The sequence below is a fragment of the Lutzomyia longipalpis genome, chromosome 3 (genome assembly GCF_024334085.1).
Source record: "Lutzomyia longipalpis isolate SR_M1_2022 chromosome 3, ASM2433408v1".
In the NCBI taxonomy this organism is placed as follows: domain Eukaryota; kingdom Metazoa; phylum Arthropoda; class Insecta; order Diptera; family Psychodidae; genus Lutzomyia; species Lutzomyia longipalpis.
In genome coordinates, this window is record NC_074709.1 from 21,752,527 (window position 1) to 21,777,302 (window position 24,776).

Genomic DNA, 24,776 nt, shown 5'->3' on the forward strand with positions numbered 1-24,776 from the left:
GCACGACTTAAACCGCATTTATTTTATAAATCTATGTGTTATTGCATATCTACCGAAGGTGTGTGGATTTTGAGTTTTCTAGCTTATATTTAAGATCTTTTGAGTAAGAAAAATTATATAGGTACAAAGAATAAAAATTTCGGAAAAAATGAGTAAAAAGATCTATTTTTTTTTTCAATGTAAGCTGACACAATGATAAACCAACCCAAAAATTTTCGAGCACCTATCTAGAATTACCCCTCACAATAAAAGTTTTTATTACCAGAGGATTCAAGACAATAATTCAGGTTAATAATTTAGAATAAAGTATATTATTATTATTAATCTCTGCTCTTTACTTGATTTAATTGTAAATTAATTAGATTTTTTTGAAATCTTTTAGTGAAATAAAAAATGATTGAAGTCTTTAAGTAGGAGCTAATATATTAGAATGGTGTTCTTATAGCAAAGTCTTATCACAATATCCATGTTGCTAATTGCAGTATTTGTCTCTATCAGTAAGAAAATGATTTATATGATAGGGAGATTCTCAAATTAAAAAATATGATAGTGACAAATTGATTAGTGAGCTAGACTGATGGACAATTTTCGTTCATTTTAGTGCTTAAATTTCCGCATAAAAAATATTTGTTAAAAAAATGTTAAAGAAAAGTTTATGTTGAATTATAAAAAGAAAATTTAGGATTTTTATTGAACTTACTGGAATTTATCATTATTTTAACCCTTGCTCATACCTTGATAGAAAATTTCTTTTTTGACGTTGAGTGCATAAAAGCGATATAAAATTTTTTATTATGATAAAAATCAAATGAAATCGATTAAAGGAATAGTTTAAGAACTTCCTGGGTAAGGTTTTAAGAATTTCGGTTATAAGAATTAATTTTTGTATAAAATTTTGAAATTAGACTTTGCGAAAATTACAAGAAAATCATGCGAATATGTAGGATAATTGTCACTTAAATAGTACTTAGGTACGTTCCCTTACAGAAAGAACAAGGGCGCAAATAGATATGATTAGTAAAGAACCATCTAACTTTTTAATGTTGTATTTATGATACAAATTTTCTTATAATTGAAATTTTGCTTTTGATTGCCATAAATGCTATTATTACAAGAATGTTTTCACTATTGGTTATTTATAGGTAAATCATCGAAGAGATAGAAAGAATTAGTTCTTTATTACTCTGTATTTTTTTTACCTGAAAATTCAGTCAGATTTTTTTTTCTCTTGGTGCATCCATTGCAAAAAGTGATAAACAGTGTGTAGTTAATGCTGGCAATAAGTGCATCTCATAATAACAAGTCGGGGTGCAATTTCCACTTATGCGGGGGAGTTTTTCCACATAGTTCTATCTCATTCACATTTCATCTGATAGCAAAAGTTGTGTTGACCGACATCAACAATAAATTGCATTGAATTGAGTGTTGGATTGTCGATGTAGTGTCATAAAGTGGTAGTATGTGGTAGTGTGCTGGCTTTTGGATTACATAACTGGAAAAACCGCGACATTAACACAGATGCAGTTTGCTTTCATGCTGAGAGAGAGATGATCTCTCGCCTCGATCATGCGCGCTGTGCATATCGACGAGAAACCCTATGCTCGGCTCTTTCGTTCAAATGTTTCAAATCATGTGCGAGTTATGTTTGTATGAGAATTGGAAAAATGAAAATTACAATATGAGAGTGTATTTTAGGGCCATGTATAAAGCTGAAAAGTCTGTTTGTCTGTCTGTTTGTGGCAAATGAACTCCTCCGAAACGACTGGGCCGATTGTGATAAAATTAAAAGCGCTACGTTGGATTCCGCCCCCACAAAAAATGTTTTTTTATTATTATTTTATCTGCTGAAGGGTATGATAACATTTTTTTTTTAATTTCAAAGAATACGCCGAGATACTTTATCTATACATCCCACCTCCCCCCACTAATATATGCTCCCATATTAAATTTTTATAATGAAATTTGCTCACACGTGATTGGGGGCTCGGGTTGACTAGTATATGTATGAGTTTATGTTGGTTGAGTGGTATTGGTGGAGGTGTGCGCGAGTGAGATGGATGATGGAGTTTTCGCGTCAATCGCAACGGTCGCAACTTGGAATGATTACATAAGAAACATTGTAATTGAGAGTTGGAAAATTTCTTTTCCTGCAATTTTTCTACCATATACATACATTTTTACTTCTTCGTAGCATTGCACTGATTTTACACATAATCTACAATCCTTATCAGTTCCACGCACTATCAGACTTATATATCAGATTATTAACAAAAGAAGTGACGGAAATTCTTCAGCGAGTAAATTTATATGATATTGGCGCCGAAATCCCGATAAGCACTCATGTTTGGGCAATTTAGGGGGCCGTGTTAACTCACGAGAGTCATGCAAAGACGCAAGAAAAACTTTCAATATATAGAAGCTTCTTCTCTTTGAAGTAACTCACACGTAATATTTTTTTATGATACCCAACTCTATGACGACAAACAATCACCAGTGACACTATTTCATTCTTTTTATCGTGTGCTGTAAAAAAGTCGCCTTTCTTCTGCGTCTTACCCTCATTTTCTTCATAATGAAAACAACCAAAATAACGTGCATGAACCTCAAATGGTTATGTTTTTATAATATAAGGTACTTCTACCAACCACACTCACTTACTCAGCTTTATTGGCATAAGCACATGAGATAATAATGTATGGAGGATGGGAATGAACCCTAATGCTACAAAAAAATCTTGTTTTATTTTAGAATTTTGAAGCACATGTTCCATGTAAAATTGACTTAAAATTTACTTCTCGATGGATAAGTTATTCCTAAATCTGTAACTATCTCAAAACAGAAGTAAACCAATTTGGAATTTGACTAATTCTCGATTTTTTTTCTTACTACGGTATTTAATCTTTATTTGATTTTTATGGCAACAGTGTTAAATACACGGGAAAAAATCATTAATATAGTATTTATGAGAGTTTTCTTTCAGCTTTTTTTTTCAATATAATGCCGCATTAATACAAAAAAAAAACTAAACGATAAAAGTTTTATAAAAAAAACCAAATACTTGAGTTCTTAGTTTCTAAAAATTGTTTACGATTCTAGCCTAATTTTTGAGTGATTATACAAAGATTATGTTCCAAATTTGCAAGTTTTTTAAGAGTTTTTTTTCTATAGAATATTTCAAATAAGAAGTATACTCACATGTGGTTTTATAAAGCCACATGTTAGGTTTAAATACCACAAAATTATTTCTTTCATTTTATATTAACCTTGGTTTTCTTTATGTAGATAATAAGTCATATCTTTTTCTTTTCTTTTCAGAAAAATGTTTATTGGAGGCCTGAGTTGGCAAACAAGTCCAGGTAGGTTATCTTCTATTTTAGAAAAAAAAGGATTTGGTGGTCTGTAAGAGACGACTTTAAAATTTAAGATTAAAAACTATGTTCTTGTGATTAAATTATGATTATAAAAAATGATTTTGGATGGAATGCGGTGGCTCGGGTAACATCAAGGCTAATGTTAGACAATGCGAATTTTTTTTTATTTAAAATGTTGCAACAAATTGAAATTAAATGTTGTATAATGGATGTAATTGAAGAAAGACATCAATTACAATCCGCTCACGCGATATTTTCTCGAGTTTGTAGATGTTCTCTTTATCATTCACTATTTATGCCAATTTGTATTAGTTTTGTATTTTTATTTAAAAATAAATAGTTTTATTTGATACTTGAAGAGGAAAGGTAAAATTAATAATCCATTGAGTCTCATCAGTCGAGTGTACAAACTTGTACATGAAAATTTTCTATTAACCTGAAAGTATGAAGCACAAGGAGCTATTTATAAACAAATTCGTTTGAAAATATCATCCTGTTCATTGTAGTTTTCTCCCTTTGACTCGAAGTGTATTTTCACGAGGGAATAATGTGTGTATAAAAGAAGAATATCGAGTGTATAAATAGGTAGCGATAAAAAAAGGACTTTCCTAAATTAATTGACAATAAAAATAAATTGCATTTTAATTAGTCACCACTTAAATCTGATTCTCTCAAGACTCAAGCAACGACACATTCTCGTTCAGTAGACGTGAATTAATGTGATTTGGGTGATTCAAAAGAATGTCTCAAAGTGGATGGGTAAGCCAAAAATTGTTGATTTTCTCTCATTTTGTTTAAGGCATTCATTGCGCGAGGCAACTTCTGCATTGGATTGATAAGAATTCAATTCAGAAAATCTATTTTCTGAAATTCAACATGTGCATCAGTCGCAAATAATTTTAGCGATTTTTTACTATACTTACACAATCATGAAATCTTTTGATCTTTGAATTGTTCTCTTTCTTCTAAAGACAAAAACTTTGAAGTTTTAAATTTATGCAAAGTTTAGTTAGAAAATTCGTTTTTCTAATTTAATCGGAAAAGCATTTAAATGTTCAAATGATATCTATTAGTTTTATTCAAAAAATAATATCAACTTATTTAAAAATACTTTCTCTCATGTTTTATGTAGATACATAAGAAAAGAATGTGAAAAATTAAGGGTGAAATTAAGGGGTTTTATGTTGAACAATTTGTGTCCTTTTGAATAAATTTGTTGCATAATTACAAATGACACTAAACATTTCCTTGGCATTGTATGTATGCGGACGAGTCTGAATACAAATCGGAGTATGTAATTACGCAAACATTTCTGGAAATTTTCCAGATTTAGAAATGAGCACGGAATCGTATTAAACTTTTGCATTTTACAGTATTATGTACATACATATTTATAATGGGATTCTCAGTAACTTTGCTATCTTTATTAACTTAACTTATTTTTCGATTTAAATTTAGAGAATAACAGTAGACAGGTATAACCGAAATATTAGGCTATTGTGAGCGTTAATTGTATGTTTCTCAAATTGTATCAGAAAAAATTAAAAAATTCTCTTCAAAATTTTTGAATCAGTTTGTTTAAAATAAAAGTTTATCAGAAAATCAGCCGAAAAATAAAGAGAATTTATAGAGAAATTAGGATTGTAATATCAACAAATTTTATAGCTTGAATATTTTTAGAAATGAGCCATAACAGTACATAAAATATGTATGGGGTTGTGTTTTCATGATTTTTTGAAACTCATCCAAATTAGTCGAATTAACATGTTTCTATTACCCTCAAATGCTCATCCTAAAACTATAATGATGAACTTTGAAGATTCACTTTCCATTTTTTTTCAACTTTATGGACTCACAGTCAGAATATATCAGTACATATAAAATCTTTTTATTGTCAAAAGCCTATGTATGGATGGCCCATTTGGTGGATTTTCTTGTGGTTTTCAGACTCCCTCAATTTTAAAATGATCATAAATATTTTATATTCACAATAAGATTATATATACTCACAATCAATAATGTAATGTAAATATTTATAGACATGTAAGTAAGATATATTACATCTGTTTAGGTGAAGTTGAGGATGTATTTAAAGAGGACAAGCTACCTAAATATTGGTGGAACTACTTATTAAATTTGATTTATTTTAATTACATTTTTTTTTTCAATAAAACATTTCAAGTTTACCCGAGCCCCCAATAACGTGTGAGTAAATTTCCTTAGAAGCATAATATTCAATTTAATGTCCTTGTGGTGGATGAAAATCACTTTATTTAGTTCTTTGAGTTATCTTGAGAATAATATTAATTTTAATTTTTTTTATTACATTTTCAGAGAGTTTGAGAGACTATTTTAGCAAATTTGGAGAAATCACAGAAGTGATGGTTATGAAGGATCCCACAACAAGAAGATCGAGGTGAGTCCATGCAGTTTCTTATCACTGTTGTTTTTATCTAGTTTTTAGCTTGAATATTTACATTAGATTTTAGTAACCCAACTGTACAATAATTTATAAACTAAAACAATATTTCACGTAGTTTGATTTTAATTTATTCAATATAAATTTTTCTGATTGTGTAATACTTTGTAAATTATGTCTAATTAGATTTATTTTTGCTACATTCTTAAATGATAATGAAGTAATAGGTATGAATAAATATGATTTCATTTTTTTGTTAACTTGACATTCATTGTTATATTTTGTTCTTCTCTACACTGTCAAATTTTCGATTTTATGTTTTAGTAAAATAAGACGTGGAATAACTGCAAATTTTGGATTAATGCAACATTTGAATGTGTTGCTTGGCAATAGAGTAAGTTGTCCGATAAATATATAATTTTAAGATAGCTTCGTTGTACTTCATTTAGTGGTGGTATTGCTGAAGTTCCATTCCACGTGGTTTGGAATTTTGAGGATTTTTGACCTCAACTTGAAGATGAATGAAGATTCGTTAAATCTCAAAATTTATTTCAGCAATACCATCTCAGAGTTCAGAAAATATCTTATTGCATTGATCAGTACGAGAAGGGTTTACTTTCGGTGCTTTTAATGATAAATACTATTTTTATTTTCTTGTCTTATTGTGTACCTATACCTCTAGATCTCTGTGTCAGTGTTTTTTTTTTATGTGAATTGCTTTAAATGTTACATTATTCTAAATCCAAAAAAAAAGTTTTGTTTTTATGCTTTAATTTTTTAAAAATAGTTTTCAAGTCATTTCCATAGTCAGTTTTAAAGATTTTTCAATTTCTCAGAGTAAAAACGTTATAATTCTTAGCAAATATTTAGTAAAATGTATTTACAGTTAATTTATTACATTGTAAAAAAAGATTTTAGTTGTGTTACTTTGGTTTATTTTACATACATATATAGGTACTGGTTAAAAAGTAAAATATGTCACTATTGCCTTGCCAGTAGACAAATTAAAATAGTTTTAAGATCAGCATTATCTAATTTTTTTGCAGATAAAAAAACACAAAGAAATCTTCATTCTTGTTTTTCTAATAGAATTTTATAATTTAATAAGGAAATTCATTAATTATAGGGTAAGAAATTGATCTAGTCAGAGTATATTAGAGAGTGAGAGTGGAGCGGGGTATTAATTTGTGAAATAATATTTCAACAGAAATCCTCAAAGACTTTAACATACTAAACCACTTAAGTGTTTTCGTAGGGTGTGAACAACATCTCAAGACTTATCTTGTCATATTAAGGCGAAAGATGAGTGATTGATGAAAGATATGAAAAGGGGGAGGACGAAAAATTTTCTCGGCTTCCAAAAGTATATGCTAAATTTCATCTTCACTCCTTTCTGTTCCACCCACGGAGTGTACAAATATTATCTTCGCTAGAAAGACGCGAAAGGAAAAGCAACAATTTATCCATATATGATGATAGTGTAGGGTGAATGATTTCTTTGAAGTTTTCTGTATATATTTTCACGGGTTATTATTTGAGAAACTTACTTTTGGAGTATTTGGTCAATTGTTTTTTGTTCTCGTACCATCTGTGGGTCTATATTTGTTCGATCAAGAAGAATTAATTTATCTTTTTTTAAAGAAATATTTTTGGTACATATGGGAATTAAGGTCTGATTTCTAACTAAAAATAAATAGGAAAAACTAGTTAGGGTCGATTCTGTCAAAAATCTTTTCTTTTATTTTCTTTCAACTTAAAAGTTATTGTAATATTTTGAGAGTTGATATTTTAAAATCTTTCTATTCATTTTATAAAAGAAAAATTGTTGCGCAAAACGTTCGAAAGATCATAAAGGAGCCTTGACAAAGTAATTTTCTTTTTAGAATACGATAACGAATGAAATAAATTGTGAAAATCTTAGAAGAATTTTCACAAAATACCAAAAATTGAAAAATTAACCCCAATCACCCCAAAGCTCATTTTTGAGATATTTCGTTCTTTTTTTGCGGTGAAATTGAATAAAAAGACGTTACAAAATTTATTGATCTTAGCGTTAGTATTAGTTATGCTGTTTTATTGAAGTCCTTGTTCATTGTTTGTTCGATCTACTTATCACCCAAACACTGTTAATATTTGAGTATTTTATGATGATGGCGATGAGGGGCAAGTGTTTGAGTATGTAAATAGAAGGCCAAATTGTCTCAAAGAAATGTCTAGGAAATGTGTGTGGGTGTCGCCGGGTGTACACATAACAAAATTATTAATCAATTACTAAAGCTCACATTAGAGTCATCGGGTAGTGATGACGGTAACTAATGCACGACCAATTTAATCTAAGAAACAAAAGTAAAGACTTTTCATTAATCGTTCTGAGAGAAAAACGACTGAGAGATCCTATCCTATAGTTCTTTGTGGGGAGGTACTTTTCATTATGACTTACCATTGCTAACTGTGTGGAGTTTGGGGGCCGATAGTTTTAGTGGATAAACAAGGTAACAATACTGGTATAGTGCTGGAAGTATTTGAATAATTTATCCGTTTGTAAATTATTCGTTTGACCGTTCGATGAACTAACAAGCAAACATTTCAAACAAGCCACTCATACATAGTCTACCCATAACTCACATGACAGATGAGTCATATCAGATAATTAGTGTAAAATTTGGCTAATTGCCGCTGGGGATGGCCTATATAGGACAACATTGTGAATCTCTCGGCCCTCACATTATGTCAAATGGAGATTTAATTGTAACAAAATTCACCTCCCGAACGGCCTCGTTTCCGATACAAAATTGAAATCTTAATTTGCCAATTTGACACATTTTGCCCAAATAATTGATAAGATTTAGTTTTTGGACGTTGCTCGCTTGACTGGCTTGAATTCTGCGTCTATGCTGGGTTTTTGCACATAGGATTTAAATTTTTTAATTCTTTTTTTTTATTATCAATCTCTGCCAAAAATTCATCTAACTAAGAATTTATATATGAGGACAATGGTTCAAATTGAAAATTCTGTACTTAATTTATCTTTGTTTAAATTAATATAGGAATTAATTTGAGTCAAGTAACGTTTTGGCGGGTGATTTGAATTTCTTCACAACATAAAATAGATATATAAAAAAAACTTAATCTTTGGGTTAAAACTTGCATTAATGGGTTCGCCATACTCTACCACACATATAGAGAATTTCAAAAGAAATAAATTTCCATGTGCTCAATCTCTAGCAAGAAACTCTTGAATGACTTTGTGAAGGAGTATCATTTCTCAATCCATCCTGGAATATCTTTAAGATATTGTCCTCTTTCGTAAGCTCGTAAATTTCAATAGATCCTATCTTTCTTCTTATCAATCTCTTCTCGTGAGCATTTTCACTCCACTTCTTTCCCATTCCTTTTAGCTGTGATTCTTTCTTCAAAGCAGCACAGCTTCTGTGTCCACTCTAAAATGCAAAGTCGTCAGATTGGGCTCAAACTTGGATTTTTTATCTACATGACTGATAAATAATCTAGAAATATTTAGTTGCGAGCACAGTTGAAAAGAAAGATTTAAAATTTGTCGGATTTATTGGACTGTTGTTTTAGTATCTATTTGTTTTTTTTATGATCTAAGATATATTTAATTCGAGCAACTTTATTCAAGGACTAAGTAGCTATTACTTATCTCGTTAGATAAGGTTTAGGATTAAGCAGGTTTTTTTAAAATTAATTTTGGAGTGGAGAGAAATTAATATTGAAAATTTTAAAAATATATTTTTATGATTGGCATTTTCAGCAGTGATTTTTGTTAGGAAAGCTGTGTGTTATATGTACCTATAGAAAATGTTAGGTCAAAGAAAAGGTAGACATCCAAAAACTGCAAAAGTTTTTAGCTATTTTCACATCTACTGGAAATGACACCCTTAAAAAGTTTTGTGTTTTTATTTTTTGAATGCGCAACTTTTATGCTCTTTGTCCTCTCTGTCGCAAATAAGTATTTGGAGAATATTCTTCATACACTATTTCTTTTAACTCATTCTTCTCTTCATTTTTAAATATTTTTATTTATTTTGTTTTTTCTTTTCTGAGACAGTTTTGTTTCATTTTATTTTTCAATTAAAAATGCAACCCTTAATACACTTTTCAAAATTTTGTATGCGGATAATTTTTGTCTACAAATATAATTTCAAAAAAATCTAATTTTAAGTGTTAATTATATTAGTTTTGATATTGTCAAAAAAGAAAATAAATTGGGTTTCTTTTTTATTTATTACACGTCTGTGTTCACATTATCATGGGTGAAAGGCTTGAAGAATTGATTCTCTTTCAGCCAATATGACACCTACATATCTGGATATTCAGCTGATTCTGTTCATCAGTCTGTTTCAAGGTAGGTTCTCCTCCATCCTTGGGAAATTCCATCCTATCTCACATATTTTTTTATATTGTGTGTCTATTTTTTCACTATATTATTTCATTATTTTTATCGTGTTATGTATTTTTTTTATATATCATATAAGTTGGGTTTTTATGTATTTAATTCAGTCTAACAGCCTCTTATTCATTTGTTTTATATCTTATTATGTTTATTTCAATTTCGTTTATTATTCAAGAAAAGAGCATTGAAACAGAAACATATAGGGGAATTCTTAGCAGAGAATTTTTGCAAACTTTTCAAGACTTAATACAAAAGAATTAAAGTTGATACATACATATATAGAAAGTTCGTGTAGAAAAGTAAACATTAGGTATTTCATTCAGGATTAGTTCAAAGATTTTGAGGAAATTTCTTACATAATATTAACTACTAAAGTTGTTAAATCTATAAAAGTAAAATTAATTTTAAAATTGAAAGTTTTCTGTAAACCCTTCTTCATTCAATTTATGTCCTTTAAATCATCACACTATTATCTAAACAAAATCAACAATTTTATGTACTTTGAAGTCGCTAATAAGACAGTGATAGGCGATAATGGGTAATTTAATGTACAGTACAACTTTATCCCTAATATTATTGCAGTAGGTATAAAAAACCATTTCAAAATTTTGTAAAATTTTGCAAAAACAAGTCTGAAAGAAGCACTGAAAGCTTAAAATATAAAACGTTTCCATAAAAAAGAACATTCTGTTATTTTTTTTTATAATAATAATTTTTTTAAAGAAATTTTTCAATATATATTTCTACGTCTATGTAGTTATAATTTATTATTTTTAATTGTTAATTTTCTATTATGTTAATATGTCCCATTCTCACTCATTCACTTTGTTTAATAGTTATTGCTATATAGAGATTTTCCTTATATAATCATAAATGTATTGTACATAAATACTTAGATATGTAATGGCACTTGCAATAAATTGAAAAATTTAGTATTTCATGTAATACATTGAATTAAAAATTATAAAAAATGATATAAAATAAAGCATTTACATAGAATTGTGCAATCTTATAAAGTAAATATGATTTTGTCACAATGTCACTTACTTCACATTTTAGCTTGTAGAAAATCTGTATGTATAGCAAAACCATTTTAAGAAAGGTTAAATATACAAATAAATAATATATCTGAATCTATTTAAATATTTTCTTTTAGTTAGTAATGTCTTAGATATTCTACATTTTTAAAAGAGTCGTTCTTTTAGAATTTGGTTAAATTTTTATGAAAGAGAATATTTGGCTTAAGAAACAATACAAAATGTTAGTTTTTTCTTTAATTAAAAGTTTAAAATTAAACTCAAAAGTTTTATTAAATATATTTTATTTTTTCTTTTATTTTTAGAGGGTTTGGATTTATCACATTTGGTGACCCTTCAAGTGTGGACAAAGTCTTAGCACAGGGAACCCATGAGCTAGATGGAAAGAAGGTAATCTTAATAATTATGTAATTTTCTTAAAAATAAATGAAAAAAAATGAAATAAAATTAATGAAATGAATAAATAATTTAGAAGCCTTACAAAATGTCAAAAATAACGGTCCTTTTGCATTTAAAAAAAATCGTAAAATCTTCTATTTTATGCACCTCTAATTATGTTTGAAGAACCATAAAAAGCATAGATAACGACTTATCAACTGTCATTACAATTAAAGTTACTATGCTTATTTTTTTTCTCCCAATAGATCGATCCAAAAGTTGCATTTCCACGTCGTGCTCATCCAAAGGTGAGTACTATTGTGAATCTATGTAATCAATTTAATAGATACCTATAGGATTAAACTATCTTGTTGTGTTTTACCCTGAAAGAAAATATTGTAGATACATACATACATATGTATGTATGCACAAAAGTCCCACAAAATCTACAGAGAATGCGCAAGAATGAGAAGATTTGTACCATTTTGCATAAAATTTTCGTCTTTCATCTGCACTTTGCTTCATATTTTTATTCCTCTTGGAGCAATTTTCGCTTCTAGAAGCTTCCCCGGCGAACGAGCTTTTTTCGTACTAGAGAACACCTCCCCCGAAGGCCTCCTTGGCAGTTCCAAAGAAGAATTACTTGAGTAAAAAGTCAGGCCTCTATGCAAATTTATATTCCTTTCAACCACAACAATAAGTCTGTGAGGATCTTCTTTTGTTCCCTCCGTAGCGACGTTTGAGAAACTTAAATTGTTTAAATTTGAATATTTTACATAGTTTGTGGGCGCTTATCATAATAAATAATTGTATTGTATGAGCAAGTGAGAGAAGAGGGGGTATAATTTCCGCGAGGAGTGAATGAGTTTTAAAAATTATGTGAGAAAAGTTGAAAAATATGGAAAATTATGGAATGTTATGTCTCAATCTTCCATTCATTTTCTCCATTCTGTGTATGTTGTAGAAGTATTTTTTCTCTTTCCATTTTTTTGTCTTCCTTTCTTATATTAAATTTATTCACAAGTGAAGTAGAAAATGTAGGTATTTATCAACAATTTATTAATGATTTAAAATTTTTCGCGCGTGTATACCTTCCATGTTATGTATCACTTTCGTACGTTCAAAAATTGCACCTGAAATGGCGTGAAGTACATCGGGTATAGGGAAATTTTAAAGCAATTTTCTCTTGTGGAAAACTTTTGAGGACTTTTCCACTTTTCCCATTCCCATAAAGCGCGGGAAAAAAATAAACGTGAAACACCCCACTGAGCGAATTATTTCAAATGCCGAGCTGTTACAAGCAAACGAAGCGAAATGTTTCGCAAATTTAAATGCCACACTCACCCTTCGCTAAATATTTTAGAAAATATTGTTTGTAATACTAAAGGAGCTTTGGGGGTGTTTTTATTATTTTTTCGTGCCCCCCTCATTGTTAAGCTCGAAGGGTCACTGAATTAGGCCTTCTTGATTGCATATCGTGACTTTTTGTACGAAATATGGATAGATTTCAATTAGGTATTTTATCTCTAATAATATTTAGGGATTACTCCTTTCAGAATTGTGCGAGATGAAATTCTGTGAAATTGTTTACACATTTTAATATTTATGGAAATTAACAAAATCAATTCGAAACTACGCGTGAAAAGCTTGAGCTACATAACTTTTACTAAATTGTCTCTTTTTGTACAAAAGTTTATATTTTTTAGTGTGAATATGTAGTGTTCAAAGAAGCTTTTTTATATAAGGAAAAAATAACGACTAAAAAACATAATTAAGTAGAAATTGTCTGCGGGCTTATACTATAAAATTTTTATCTTATATACGATAAATATTATTCTTTTTTTTTCTTTCATGGGGGATATTTTTCTCAATGAAACTTTTTAATCTAGATATAGAATTTTATAATTTTCTCTTATGTGCATTTTTCTCATTTAAGTGAAAAAAAAAATGAAAAAGAAAATTGCAGGTGACTTGAAGAAGAAGGTGGATTGAGTATCAAAATATTGTTATTGCCAAAGATATTTCATGGCAATTTTTCATACTGGTGTGGAGAATTCCCTAGAGTTTTTGTATTCACCTAAACCTAACAATCATTCATCCCCGTCGACATTTTCACGAATTGCACCGTGAAAGTCAACATGAGTTCCTGGAGAAAATTCCATAATTAATCTTTAATTAGAATTTACTGCCTCTGTTCATCTCTAAGTGTTCTTTCTCCAACATCCAATTCAATTCCAAATTTATTGCATGAAATAATTCATGGAGTCAGAAGGTGGGACAAAAAAGTTGAAATATCGTGCAATTTTCGCTGAAAGACATTCTTTGAGGGTGAGGCTTTATGGTTGGGGGGAAATATGAGGTGCAAAAATGGGATACTCATACCCGCATACTTTTAGTTTGAAAAAAAAAAGTTAAAAGTTGAGAAAATGAATATCCCTCGCACACGCACCCATGTAACAACTTAACAAACACACTTCCACGTTCCGTCCGCAAAGTCCAACCCAGTGCCACCCCATCGTTTATTTTTCTTATTCTCACATATTTATCTTTTTGCTCACATTCACGACAAAATATTGCAATTCAGAAAAGGTGATAAAATAATGCTATCCAATTAGAATGAATCATTTGAGTCTTTTTTGCACGGCCAGAGATGTCTCAAATAACAAAGACGTGCAAGAAAAGTACCTTCTTATAAGGAAAATGTTTATTTATCTTTAGTTTTTGCTAATTTCAGGCATTAAACGTAGAGAATGGGGATTTGAAATGTGATATTAAGTTCTAAATCAGCTTCCTATTTCAGCTTCTTATTTTTTGAGACTTGCAAATTCTTATTAAATTTTCACAACACTGATTTACTAAACAATATAAAAAAAATGTGTCCCTCACTATGAAAGACGCGACTCCTGGACCCCGTTGAACTTAATAAGAAATTTATTTTTAACTTATAAGAACTTTCTGTATTTTTTCATTTTTTCTTGTCTTGAGTGATATGGGGTCACTGGTAGGATGACACAATAAAAAGATACACACCCCCAAAGGAATCTACATGGGCAATTGTGCAAGATTTCCCATAAAGGATATTCAACTCAATGATGAGGGCCAAATTAGGAAAGGTACAATAGGAGAAAGCAAAAAAAAATGGGTGTGAAAAAGGGATACGAATGAGGCGTCTAATGAAATTTATGTTCTCACTCAATGTTATGCTCGGAGAGGTAAAAAAATGAATTCAAAGAGATATGCGTGATATTCTATGTACCTACATATGTATGTAAATGAACGTGATCTATTTTTTATAAGGACACATGTAAATTGGTTATGTATTGAAAAGATTTTGCATAGTCATAGAAATTTTTGTAATTATACTGGTATGTACGGTATTGTACATAGAATTTTAAGAATTGGTTAATCTTCTTATATTGCGATAATCAATTTTAATGAAATTAAAAAATTTAATGATCGTAGAAATATTTTTCTACTTAAGGACTAATACTAAATTTCGTTTTTGTGCTAAAAGTTATAGCTCAAAATAATTTTTACTAACTTTTTGAATTTGAACTTACGTTCACCCGGAAGCGTCGTTAAACTTTGCTCAATTAATCCAAGACATTGAAAGGCAATAGGTCCAGAGCTTTCGATGCTCATCGCATCATCTTCAGTGGATTTGCAAATATTTCTCATGGAAAACGTCAATATACTAAACTGAACTCACTGTATGTGAGAGATTTTTTTCCTCAATCTCTCAAAGAAAGAATTGTGTGTTTTTTGTTATGTTACAATTTGCCAGACTCACTGTATGTTTAGTTTATTAGTATATTGACGTTTTCCAAGAGAAATATTTGCAAATCCACTGAAGATGATGCGATGAGCATCGAAAGCTCTGGACCTATTGCCTTTTAATGTCTTGGATTAATTGAGCAAAGTTTAACGACACTTCCGGGTGAACGTAAGTTCAAATTCAAAAAGTTATAAAAATACGTCGGAAATAAAACAATTTATAATTTTTACTTTTTTTCATTCGTTGAATTCCTTATGGTCTTTTAAGGATTAAGGCCTGTTGTAGCTTCGAAAGGGTTAATTATCTATTTAGATTTTGCTTTTAACATTTTTGCAGTTTTATCCTTAAGTTAAAAAGATAATTTTTAATAGAGTTTTATAAGTATTAAACAGAATTTTGAAAATAATCTTGGATAGTGAGAATTTTTTGAGAATATTTTAATAAAACTATTCCTCATTTAAACAGTTAATTGCATTGTAGGTATTTGTGTGTAATATTAATTGAAATTAATTAAATAGAGTGAATCATAAAGAAGATTTTTCTTCATAAGGCATATAATTTTTCAAAATTGTCCTTGATTTATTGGTATTTACGACAAATCTTCTAAAGAGGAAAAAACGTAAATTCCGTAGGAGACGTATATACATAACTTGCGAAGAGCTTTCCTGCCAGGGTAGTAGTGGGGGTGGGATAGGAGAAAAAAAAGAGAACTGGGAAATAATCCATAACCGGCTACCTTGTAATTTGGCCACTTTTTGACTCACAGCGCTTTGACGTCATCGGAAAATTCTCCACCCTCGCCGGGTTTAGAGAGTGTGTGCGGGTGAAAATTTATCCCTCCTACAGTGAACCTGGCAAATACATGCTCAAAACATTTCCGCTTTTCACGCTCCCTCAGCTGTGCTGTGGCGTTCTGCGCCGACAAGAGGGGTTCTATTGAGACTATGGTTAGCACTTTTGTGGAGTGATTTCTGGAGCCCGGATCCAGATTCTCACCGACTTTGCTGTATTCGCTGTTTAGCGCTTGGCGAGTTTGCATCGATCAACCGTCCCGTCACACAAAGCCATTTTCAAAAACAAAATATAAAGAGTTTTGTAGGAGACATTATAACAAAAAGAAATACAGAGAGGAAGTTTTTCCATTTAATTTTGCTTTGAAAATTAGCAAACCATTTTTTTGTGTGGCATATCGGCTGGGTTACTGAATTCCCTCAATATATACATCTTTCACCTAGATACTCATTGTACACTTATACCCAATTATACTCCAAGAAGGACCTTATTCAGCTAATTTTGTGTGTGGTGAAAAGTTTTTCGGGAAGTTAAATAAAAGAAAAAAAAATTGTGTGAAGTTTAGTGATTGCAGTTGAAAGAGGGAAAAATCCGCTAAATCAATATTTCGGTAAAAAAGTGTTTCATATTGTACTTTTGTGGTCCCATTGAATAGCTAAATCCTCAGTCGATTTTTTGGCTTTTCGCAATCGAAGGAAAATCACACAATTTTCCCAAATCTTATATCTTTCGATTGCCCAAAGCTTTGTTGGAAAATCCAACATCTATATACACACTATACAGAGATTTTCTCTTGGAATTGAGATTTCATAAAAAATCAAACATTTATGTATTACCTGAGAAAAATTTAAGATAAATTGATTGAAAATTCTCATTTTTTGGGGCATATTATCTCTTTGGTGGAACTCTTTATTGGAAAAAAAAGGTTTTTTTATAAAAGACTATAGCTTTATTTTAAAAATTAAAATTCATTATTTGAGGCTAAAAAAATAATTTTCAATTGTAAGAGAAATCAAAAAATCCTGAGTAAATCTCATAGTTCTATATAGTTTAATTGATACCACAAATTTTCTTTTTTTTTAACATTATAATTGTTTTTGATCCCAAGTGAAAATTTCGCTGAAAAAAAAAACAGATTAGTACACTTTTTTTGACACTGTGAACACGCAAAATTTCGTTTCGCGCGGTGTTTTTGGCTTAAATAAAACCGACAAGCCATAAATCTGTGTGAAAACTCATCTTTTGGACACGCTGACGAAATTTTCCCGTCCACGATTACGAAAGAGGCTCAGCCAGGAGTCAATAAAAAGGTCGGCGTAAGTATCTCATTATGACGTTAAGTGCATTCATATTAAACAATTGCTAAGTAAAAACGAGTAAAACAAGCATATAATAAACAATTCTGTTTAACATAAACTAAGATGTGGCGAGGAGAAGTGAGAGAAAATTACATGACTGTAAGGGGTTGTGATGCGAACAATAAAATCTACAATGTGTAGGTATAACACCTACCTATATTATGTAGTTATATGAAATGAGACAGAATTATTAAAAGTTATGTAATAGTGAGTAAGGGAGAATTCATCTCCTAAAATGTAATTTTCAACACGCAATCTTTGTTGATTTCTCTGTAGAGGTGGAAGAAGGTATCCGACGGGGTATTTTTTTTACTCCTTTCGCCATCAATAAGATGAACTAAATTGCCTGTGCGACTAAGAGAGCAAGAGTTTTTCCCGGAAGCTAGATCCGTAAACCTATCAAGTGTAGCGAGATGACATAGAATTCCCCAAGGGTTCACACAGCTAGAGCTGTTCTCTCCAAAATGGGATGCTCGTGTGGAAAATGATTTCGCTCTGAGGAATGATATCTCACTGTGAAATTTCTATATAATCCCATTTTCTAAAGTGCACCCTCCATAAATTTTAGATTGAAGCAAAGTCGCAATAAATTCATGCCTTTTTTCCACCCTCCGCCTACCCTCAATACCCAACCTCGGCGATATGTTTAAAGAAGAGCAACTCGGGAGCTGGCGTGGCGACGTGAAGCTGAAAAAAGACTCAATCTCAGGGATAGCTCGGGAAACGGCATGAAATGCTTCGGGGGGGTTAGAATGAGAGCTTTCTGGGGGAATTTTCTCCTCAATATGAATCTTTTATCCTTCTTCAGCAAACACCATGCAATCTTCTCCCTCGCGCAAAGGGGTGTTTATCCACTGACTTTGAGTACTCAAAAGCAGACAAATGTTCGGTAATGGTATGATTGAAAATCTCACAAATTGTTTTTTCACGCTATATTTGGGAAGTGCTACATGGAATAAATTATGTAGTATCTACCTATCATAAATTTGTTTTATTTTGAACTTGAAATACAAATTTAATCTTAAATCGTATCTACGAGTATAAGGTGTGAAAATTGTAAATAATAAAAAAATATATAAATCGATTTATATTGAATACACTGAGCTTACACGATTTAGGGCTATGTATTGTGTTTAGTTTAAACCCTTATGCATCTGCAAAAAAAAACATTTTATTTTCTTCATACAAAAAACGTTTTGATCGAGGAAATGTCTTCTGGAAAATGTAGAACAAATCTCGGAATAAATATCATGATGAAGAGACCGAAAGATTCTATGATTTATATTTTCCTAAAATCTAATATTAATTAAAAATCATTACAAGACCATTTTGCACTTTAAACTTATAAAAAAATTTCTAAAAGAAATGATAAAAAATACCTCTCAAGAATTCCATCATCCCTTACTTCAGTCTAATAAGCCTCCATACAAATTCGCTATTATTTCGTGAAAATTGCAAAGTTTCCCCAATTAAATGTCCTGGTTCTTTTTTTAAGGATTATATTGGGATACCTAACTCTACCTATATCTATATTCCTAATAAAAAATTACGTTTATTCCTAAACTTTAGGGAATTAATTTTATTTAATATTTTTTAAAATTATTTTTATAAGAAATTAAATATATTCTAATAATGTTGGCTTTTTGTTTTTTTTACGGAAATCATAATTTATTTTGGAATCCCTAATTGATTTATATAAAGGGCTAAATGCTCGGCTTTTTGTTTGATTCGAGATAAACAAGTCCTAAATGGTTAATCTTTTAAATTTTTAGTAAATAAAATTGAAGATTAAAAAAATATTTTTCATTAAAAAAATATAGTTTTCAAGCTTTCAGAATTATCAGGACTTATTTACATGAAACTATAACAATCTATTTGTTTTTTTTAGTTATTGTCTTTTTAAGTTTATTTTAAAAATCATTACATATTTTCACATATATATGTATAATATTACCGACGACTGTACATATCGTCCTTCGGAAAAATATTTTCATACCTTTTTTATGTATTTGAAACACTCCACGGACTTTTCATCCCCACTCTAGCCAGTTTTAGTTTGTGTTTGTCTCACTTACCTCGTGCGGAGGGGAAAGTAAAAGCGAACTGAGATGCGTGAAATGTGTGGGTGGTTCATTGCCAAAGTTATCTGAAAGTCTGAATTCTGGTATGGCCGTTGTGTTGGTGCCAATTGTATGTGCACATATGTGGATTGTATATAAGTAAAAGCTCTCTTTGAGAGGCAGCATAGTTGCCCTAAGGATATCTCCCATTCATTCCGTCTCAGCCATTCTGTTTCTGTGCCCCTCTCTATTCGTCCCGGAGGTAGTCCTCCTTGTGAAAAAGAGCCCCCTGAGTAAGATTTTATCGATTTTTCCACCGCAAACCCATCACAATTTGTGTGAACTACGTACTATGTAAACATTCGGCTAACCCTCTTGCCTTCTCATTTGCACAGCCTCCTTCCTCTCCCTGTCTCTCTCTATTTCTCCTTCTCCCCTTATATAGGCTGTTTTGGAAAATCTGGGAAAGCTTCAACTCTGTGTATGGGTATATTTGGATTGGAAAGAGGTTACGTAATACAATTTTGTTGAGAGCGCGGGGGATATGGACAAAATTCACTCAATTTTTTTCTCCTCCTCCCTTTACCCCATTTCGAGCTTGTTTTGCATGCGTTTCCGAGCTTTTTTTTTCTTACCTTACTATGTACTGTACATACATACATTGTATACTTTTATCTTACAATCGAACAGGAAATAATTTTCCTTTCCGAATCCGCGTTATCTTATATGTGATGCGTTTTGTAATAGGTATTAATAATTTACGTATTATCTACATAATAAAATTATATTCTAATTCAGCTGTGTTTGCGATAAGGGTTGAATAATTTAATATAAAAATTATTATTTATTATATTAGAATTCTTAGCATTAATATTTGATCGGCTGAAATTATTTACAAAGAATGTAACATTTTAAAACTTCGCCATCAAAAGCCGATTAAAACTACCCTAAATCTCCAACCTCAAAAGAATCCTCCTAATCCAAAGTCCTCAACTTTAGGTTTCAAGTCTGAAAAGCACAATACAGTGAAGCAAACAACAATAATCGCGGTGGTTCTTTTGCGAACAGAAAATAAAATATATTTTGGTTGTGAATCTCTGTTTGAAAGAGAACAGTTTCTGTGTACTACCTAAACCTTAAAATTATAAGATCGGACACAAACTTGAGATGAGTTTGAATTAGAATGAGTCAATTCATGTTTTCTTAAGTTAAAACATTCTTATCTTTTTTTGTTCATTTAAACGTAATATACATGTGACTTTTCCGTGTTCTACTTGATATAGTAGGTAATAAAGAATGTTTTCACTCTCCATTTATGGTGTCAAACATTCAGTTACCTATGCAGGAAAAAGAATTTCTTTACAAGACATCGGAATGTGTCGGAATTGTTTGGTAAAGGAGATGCTTTTTAATATGACAATAGTTGGAAATGGGAAGTTTGAGAAGGAATTCCTTCGAGACACATTTTAAATGCGAAGCGCGAAAATCAGGCCACATTCCACTCAATCGATATACATTTCTCTTTCATGGTGATTTATATGCCATTCGGGGCAGTCTTTATCGAGACTCTTGTCTCTATTGAGTTCGGTCTTCAGACAATCTACCTTCATCGTAAAGAAACTTCGCTCCGGAATACTATTTGGTTTTGGATAGTCTCTAAAATCTCTGCCTTTTTTGCCTCTTCCGGCCATTTGTCTCCCTTATTTTTCTTCCTATCTTTGGGTGAGGTGATTTGAGCAGTTTTTTTTGGCTATATGTTCTTACCAAAAGGAAAACCATTCTTTGCCTGCGCAGACTCATAAATTGTAGCTTTTTTCGAGGTATTATTTTCCAAATTGATTTCCTGATTTCCTCGACCACGTTTTATCACTAACACCCTCTGTCTGAAACTTGTATCAATGATTATGATTAAGTTTCTCACGTTCATGGATAGTTTATTATACTTTTTTCATCTTTTATTCATTTCGTTTACTTTGAATGTTAGAAAAGAATTAAATTATATATCAATATAATACTTGAAGCATAACTATAAATTGCTATTTAAATTCAACTATGTGATGAGAACAATATAAATTACAGTTCAAGCATGAAATGTTCTACAATACTTATGAATGTAAAGGATTATTTTGTTAAAGTCTCAATTTAGAGAAACTTCTGGGCTAACTGAAGAGTAACTTCATTATTTAAAATAATATTAGATGAATGTTGATTGTTGTATGAATGAAGATATTTTAGGATATTCCTAAGATAATATTAATATCATTTTGGTGTTTATTTTATTACTCCTCCTATGTTAGGTCTTTTATTCTTATTGTATGAACAGAACACGAGTGTATGTGTGTCGGCTGGCTTAATTTATAACCTGGAATTATCTACAAAATAATTCAAATTATGTTAAAATTATCCCTAATTTCGTGAAAATCAACTAAAACGGGAAAATAATCATGATTGAAAAAAAATGGTTTTAGTACCTACATGATTTTCTCAACGAACTTTGTAATATATTTACGTATTAGGTAAAATAATATTGTTTAAGACACTTGTTAGACCGTTGTTTGATACCAGTTATAAAAGTTAGTTCTGATTGTATAAAATTTTAAATTTGTTCCGACAGATTTATTTACAAAATTTTTTTTATCTTTACAGATGGTAACGAGAACAAAGAAAATTTTTGTGGGTGGTCTTTCTGCTCCCACGACATTGGAAGACGTCAAAAGTTACTTCGAACAATTTGGACCGGTAAGTTTATATACTAAATATGGGTATATATAGGGTGGAAATTCTACTTGAAATGTTGTGTTTTGGTCACACGAAAAACAAAATTCGCAAGAAATTGAAGATTAAATCAGTAATAAATGTACTGGTAAGCTGACCAAGCTTACGGGAGCTGTGTTTCTTTCAGTGTACCAATTTTGTGAGAGCAAACTAGAACGCGAATTAATTTAAATATGCGCAAAGTCGGGAAAAGTTGAAAAGTCATACCCTAAGAAATGTTTGGAAGGCCATATCTCGAGAACGGATCCATAGATTTTCGAGTTTGAGCTATCGTTGGAAAGGTCTTAACCTGAACTATAATATATTGAAATATGAAGTAAATCGATAATGGCATTTTCGAAATATTCGAGTTCGAAATTTTCGAAAATTTTGATTTTGACTTTAGCGCCTCTCGCGGTCATTTCTCGAAGTTGCAATGTTCTAGACATTTGTAGGGTTTCTCGAAACCTTTCATTTGCGCTTGAGTTGATCAAGATCGGACTTGTAGAACCAGAGATATGACATGCCAACTTTGGAAGGCTATATTTCGAGAACGGCGACATAGATTTTCTTCATTTTTGGCATGAAGCTAGATAATATTGTCAGCTACAACATATCAAAAAATGAAGCAAATCGATAATGGCGTTTTCGAGATATTCATCGAAAACTGATCGAAAATTTTGTTTTTGATTTTTGGCCCCCTAGCGGTCACTTTTGAAACTTCGGATGTTCTAGAGAGTTGTAGGGTTTGTTGAGAGCTTTCATTTGACCCCGGGTTGATCAAAATCGGTCAAGCCGTTTTCGAGTTATGGTCGATTTTCGATGAAAAATTGTGGCGGCCATATTGACTAAACGGCTTGACCGATTTTCGAAAATGAGGTATCGTTGGAAAGGTATTGATGGCCCCTACAACATATCAAAATTTCAGCCCTCTAGCTATAATAGCGGCTGAGATATAGCGAAAACAAAATTTTGAGGTTATTCAAAATGGCGGACGGGGGGGTGGGGGGTAAAATTTGACATCATAATCGGATGTCTTCCAGTCGATATTTAAACTTTGCCGTTTACCGCAAGTCTCTATCTATCACCGTTCTCTCGCAATTTAGCGATTGATTCCGGACGGCCGGACGGACGGACGGCCGGACGGCCGGCCGGAAAAAAAATTTTTTGGCGCATACGTTTTTTGAAATGTGGGGACCCTAATTCGTGCTCATCCCAAGTTTGAGCCCGATCTGACGACTTTCGATTTTGCTCGGTACACAAAAGCTGTGTCTGAAAGAAACACAGCTAAAATAAATTTAACTTTTACTGCACCAAATGATCTTATATCAGCTTCTTATCTTTAAAATTAGTAGGTAAGGAGAATTAAATCTTCTTGCAGTATCATCTCTACCTATACACTATACAGTCTTCTAACCCATTTTCAAGTGTTTCTAAAAGTGAAGAGAAATATTGAGGAAAAGAAGCTTAAAAAAAGTATTGAATCGAATCTGAAAAGTACTGAATTCAAGCAGAAAGAAATTATTTCAATCAAAAATATGATTTGATTTTACACCTTTTTTTTTGCCAATATACGAAATATATCGCCAGAAAAAAATCAAAATATTCGGCAAATAAACACCCCTTGCATTTTACAAAAAATTAATTTTATAGTTACAATACAATTTTCGTATCCCTGCGTACGTTAAACTTATAGAAAATAAAGGATGAAAAACAAGTAAATTATGTAAAATCGAGTAAAAATATTACTCATTTAGTTACAAAGTTATGTATGAGGCAAGGTTTTGTTCACAACAGTATATCATCTACTAAAACTCAGAGAATAATTTTAGTTAGTTTAGTTCTCCTTTCTGTTTCCCTCTTTTTACTTACCCCCTTTCAGTGAGAGTACCTTTGTGCTCCAACTGGACATAGGTAACATAAAGTTTTGCCAACCTGACCAATCCTTTACATTAATTTTCAAAACCCCCATCAAAATTCACCACATTTCAAAGAGGATTCTCTTATGGAATGAAAAAGAAGGGACAGTGATGGGTTTTGGCAGTATCTATTCTAGTATATTATATGGTATGCTAACGAAATGATATTATGTAATGCTTTAAGCGCTGTTATAAAATTTTTCATTAGGTATTTGTAATTTTTGTAAAATTTAACACGATATAAAACAAACAAAAAACCTTTTTAACAGTCATTTTAATAAATTATGGCCTAATAATTATCATTAGGTACCAACAGAAAGAGAATAAAATATAATTTTCTTACTTCATGCAAAATTTTCTCTTGCAAGGTTGTGCCCCTTTTGAACTCTTCGATTCATTCATATAAATATAGAGAGAGTGTTTATTTCACGATAAAGTGGTAGAGAAAGTGTGAGAAAACTCGTCTTAAATTGTTTGATCGATTGCACCAAATTTCAAT

At 31.0% G+C, this 24,776-nt stretch overlaps 3 protein-coding genes across 27 annotated transcripts in view; all 3 read left to right on the top strand.

Moving 5' to 3' along the window:
- LOC129792578 (protein phtf) overlaps nucleotides 1–24,776 on the top strand; it is a 295,904-nt gene that overhangs the window by 153,224 nt on the left and 117,904 nt on the right. The window lies entirely within an intron of this gene.
- LOC129792640 (univin) overlaps nucleotides 1–24,776 on the top strand; it is a 273,488-nt gene that overhangs the window by 130,808 nt on the left and 117,904 nt on the right. The gene's annotated exons all lie outside the window — the stretch shown is intronic.
- Nucleotides 1–24,776, top strand: part of LOC129792654 (RNA-binding protein Musashi homolog Rbp6) — a 154,319-nt gene that overhangs the window by 11,639 nt on the left and 117,904 nt on the right. For 9 of the 21 annotated variants that reach the window (XR_008750823.1, XR_008750824.1, XR_008750821.1 and 6 more), the window contains exons 2-6: nucleotides 3,316–3,356; nucleotides 5,706–5,787; nucleotides 11,547–11,631; nucleotides 11,886–11,927; nucleotides 22,251–22,343. Coding sequence is in view for 11 of the 21 variants with exons in the window: in XM_055831954.1 (XP_055687929.1) it covers nucleotides 3,316–3,356; nucleotides 5,706–5,787; nucleotides 11,547–11,631; nucleotides 11,886–11,927; nucleotides 22,251–22,343 (343 nt within the window). In the remaining 10 variants the exon portion in view is untranslated. Of the gene's footprint in view, nucleotides 1–3,315; nucleotides 3,357–5,705; nucleotides 5,788–10,096; nucleotides 10,157–11,546; nucleotides 11,632–11,885; nucleotides 11,928–16,334; nucleotides 16,797–17,294; nucleotides 17,503–22,250; nucleotides 22,344–24,776 lie in introns of those variants that run through there. The other 12 variants (XR_008750820.1, XM_055831950.1, XM_055831953.1 and 9 more) reach the window with 5 other exon arrangements.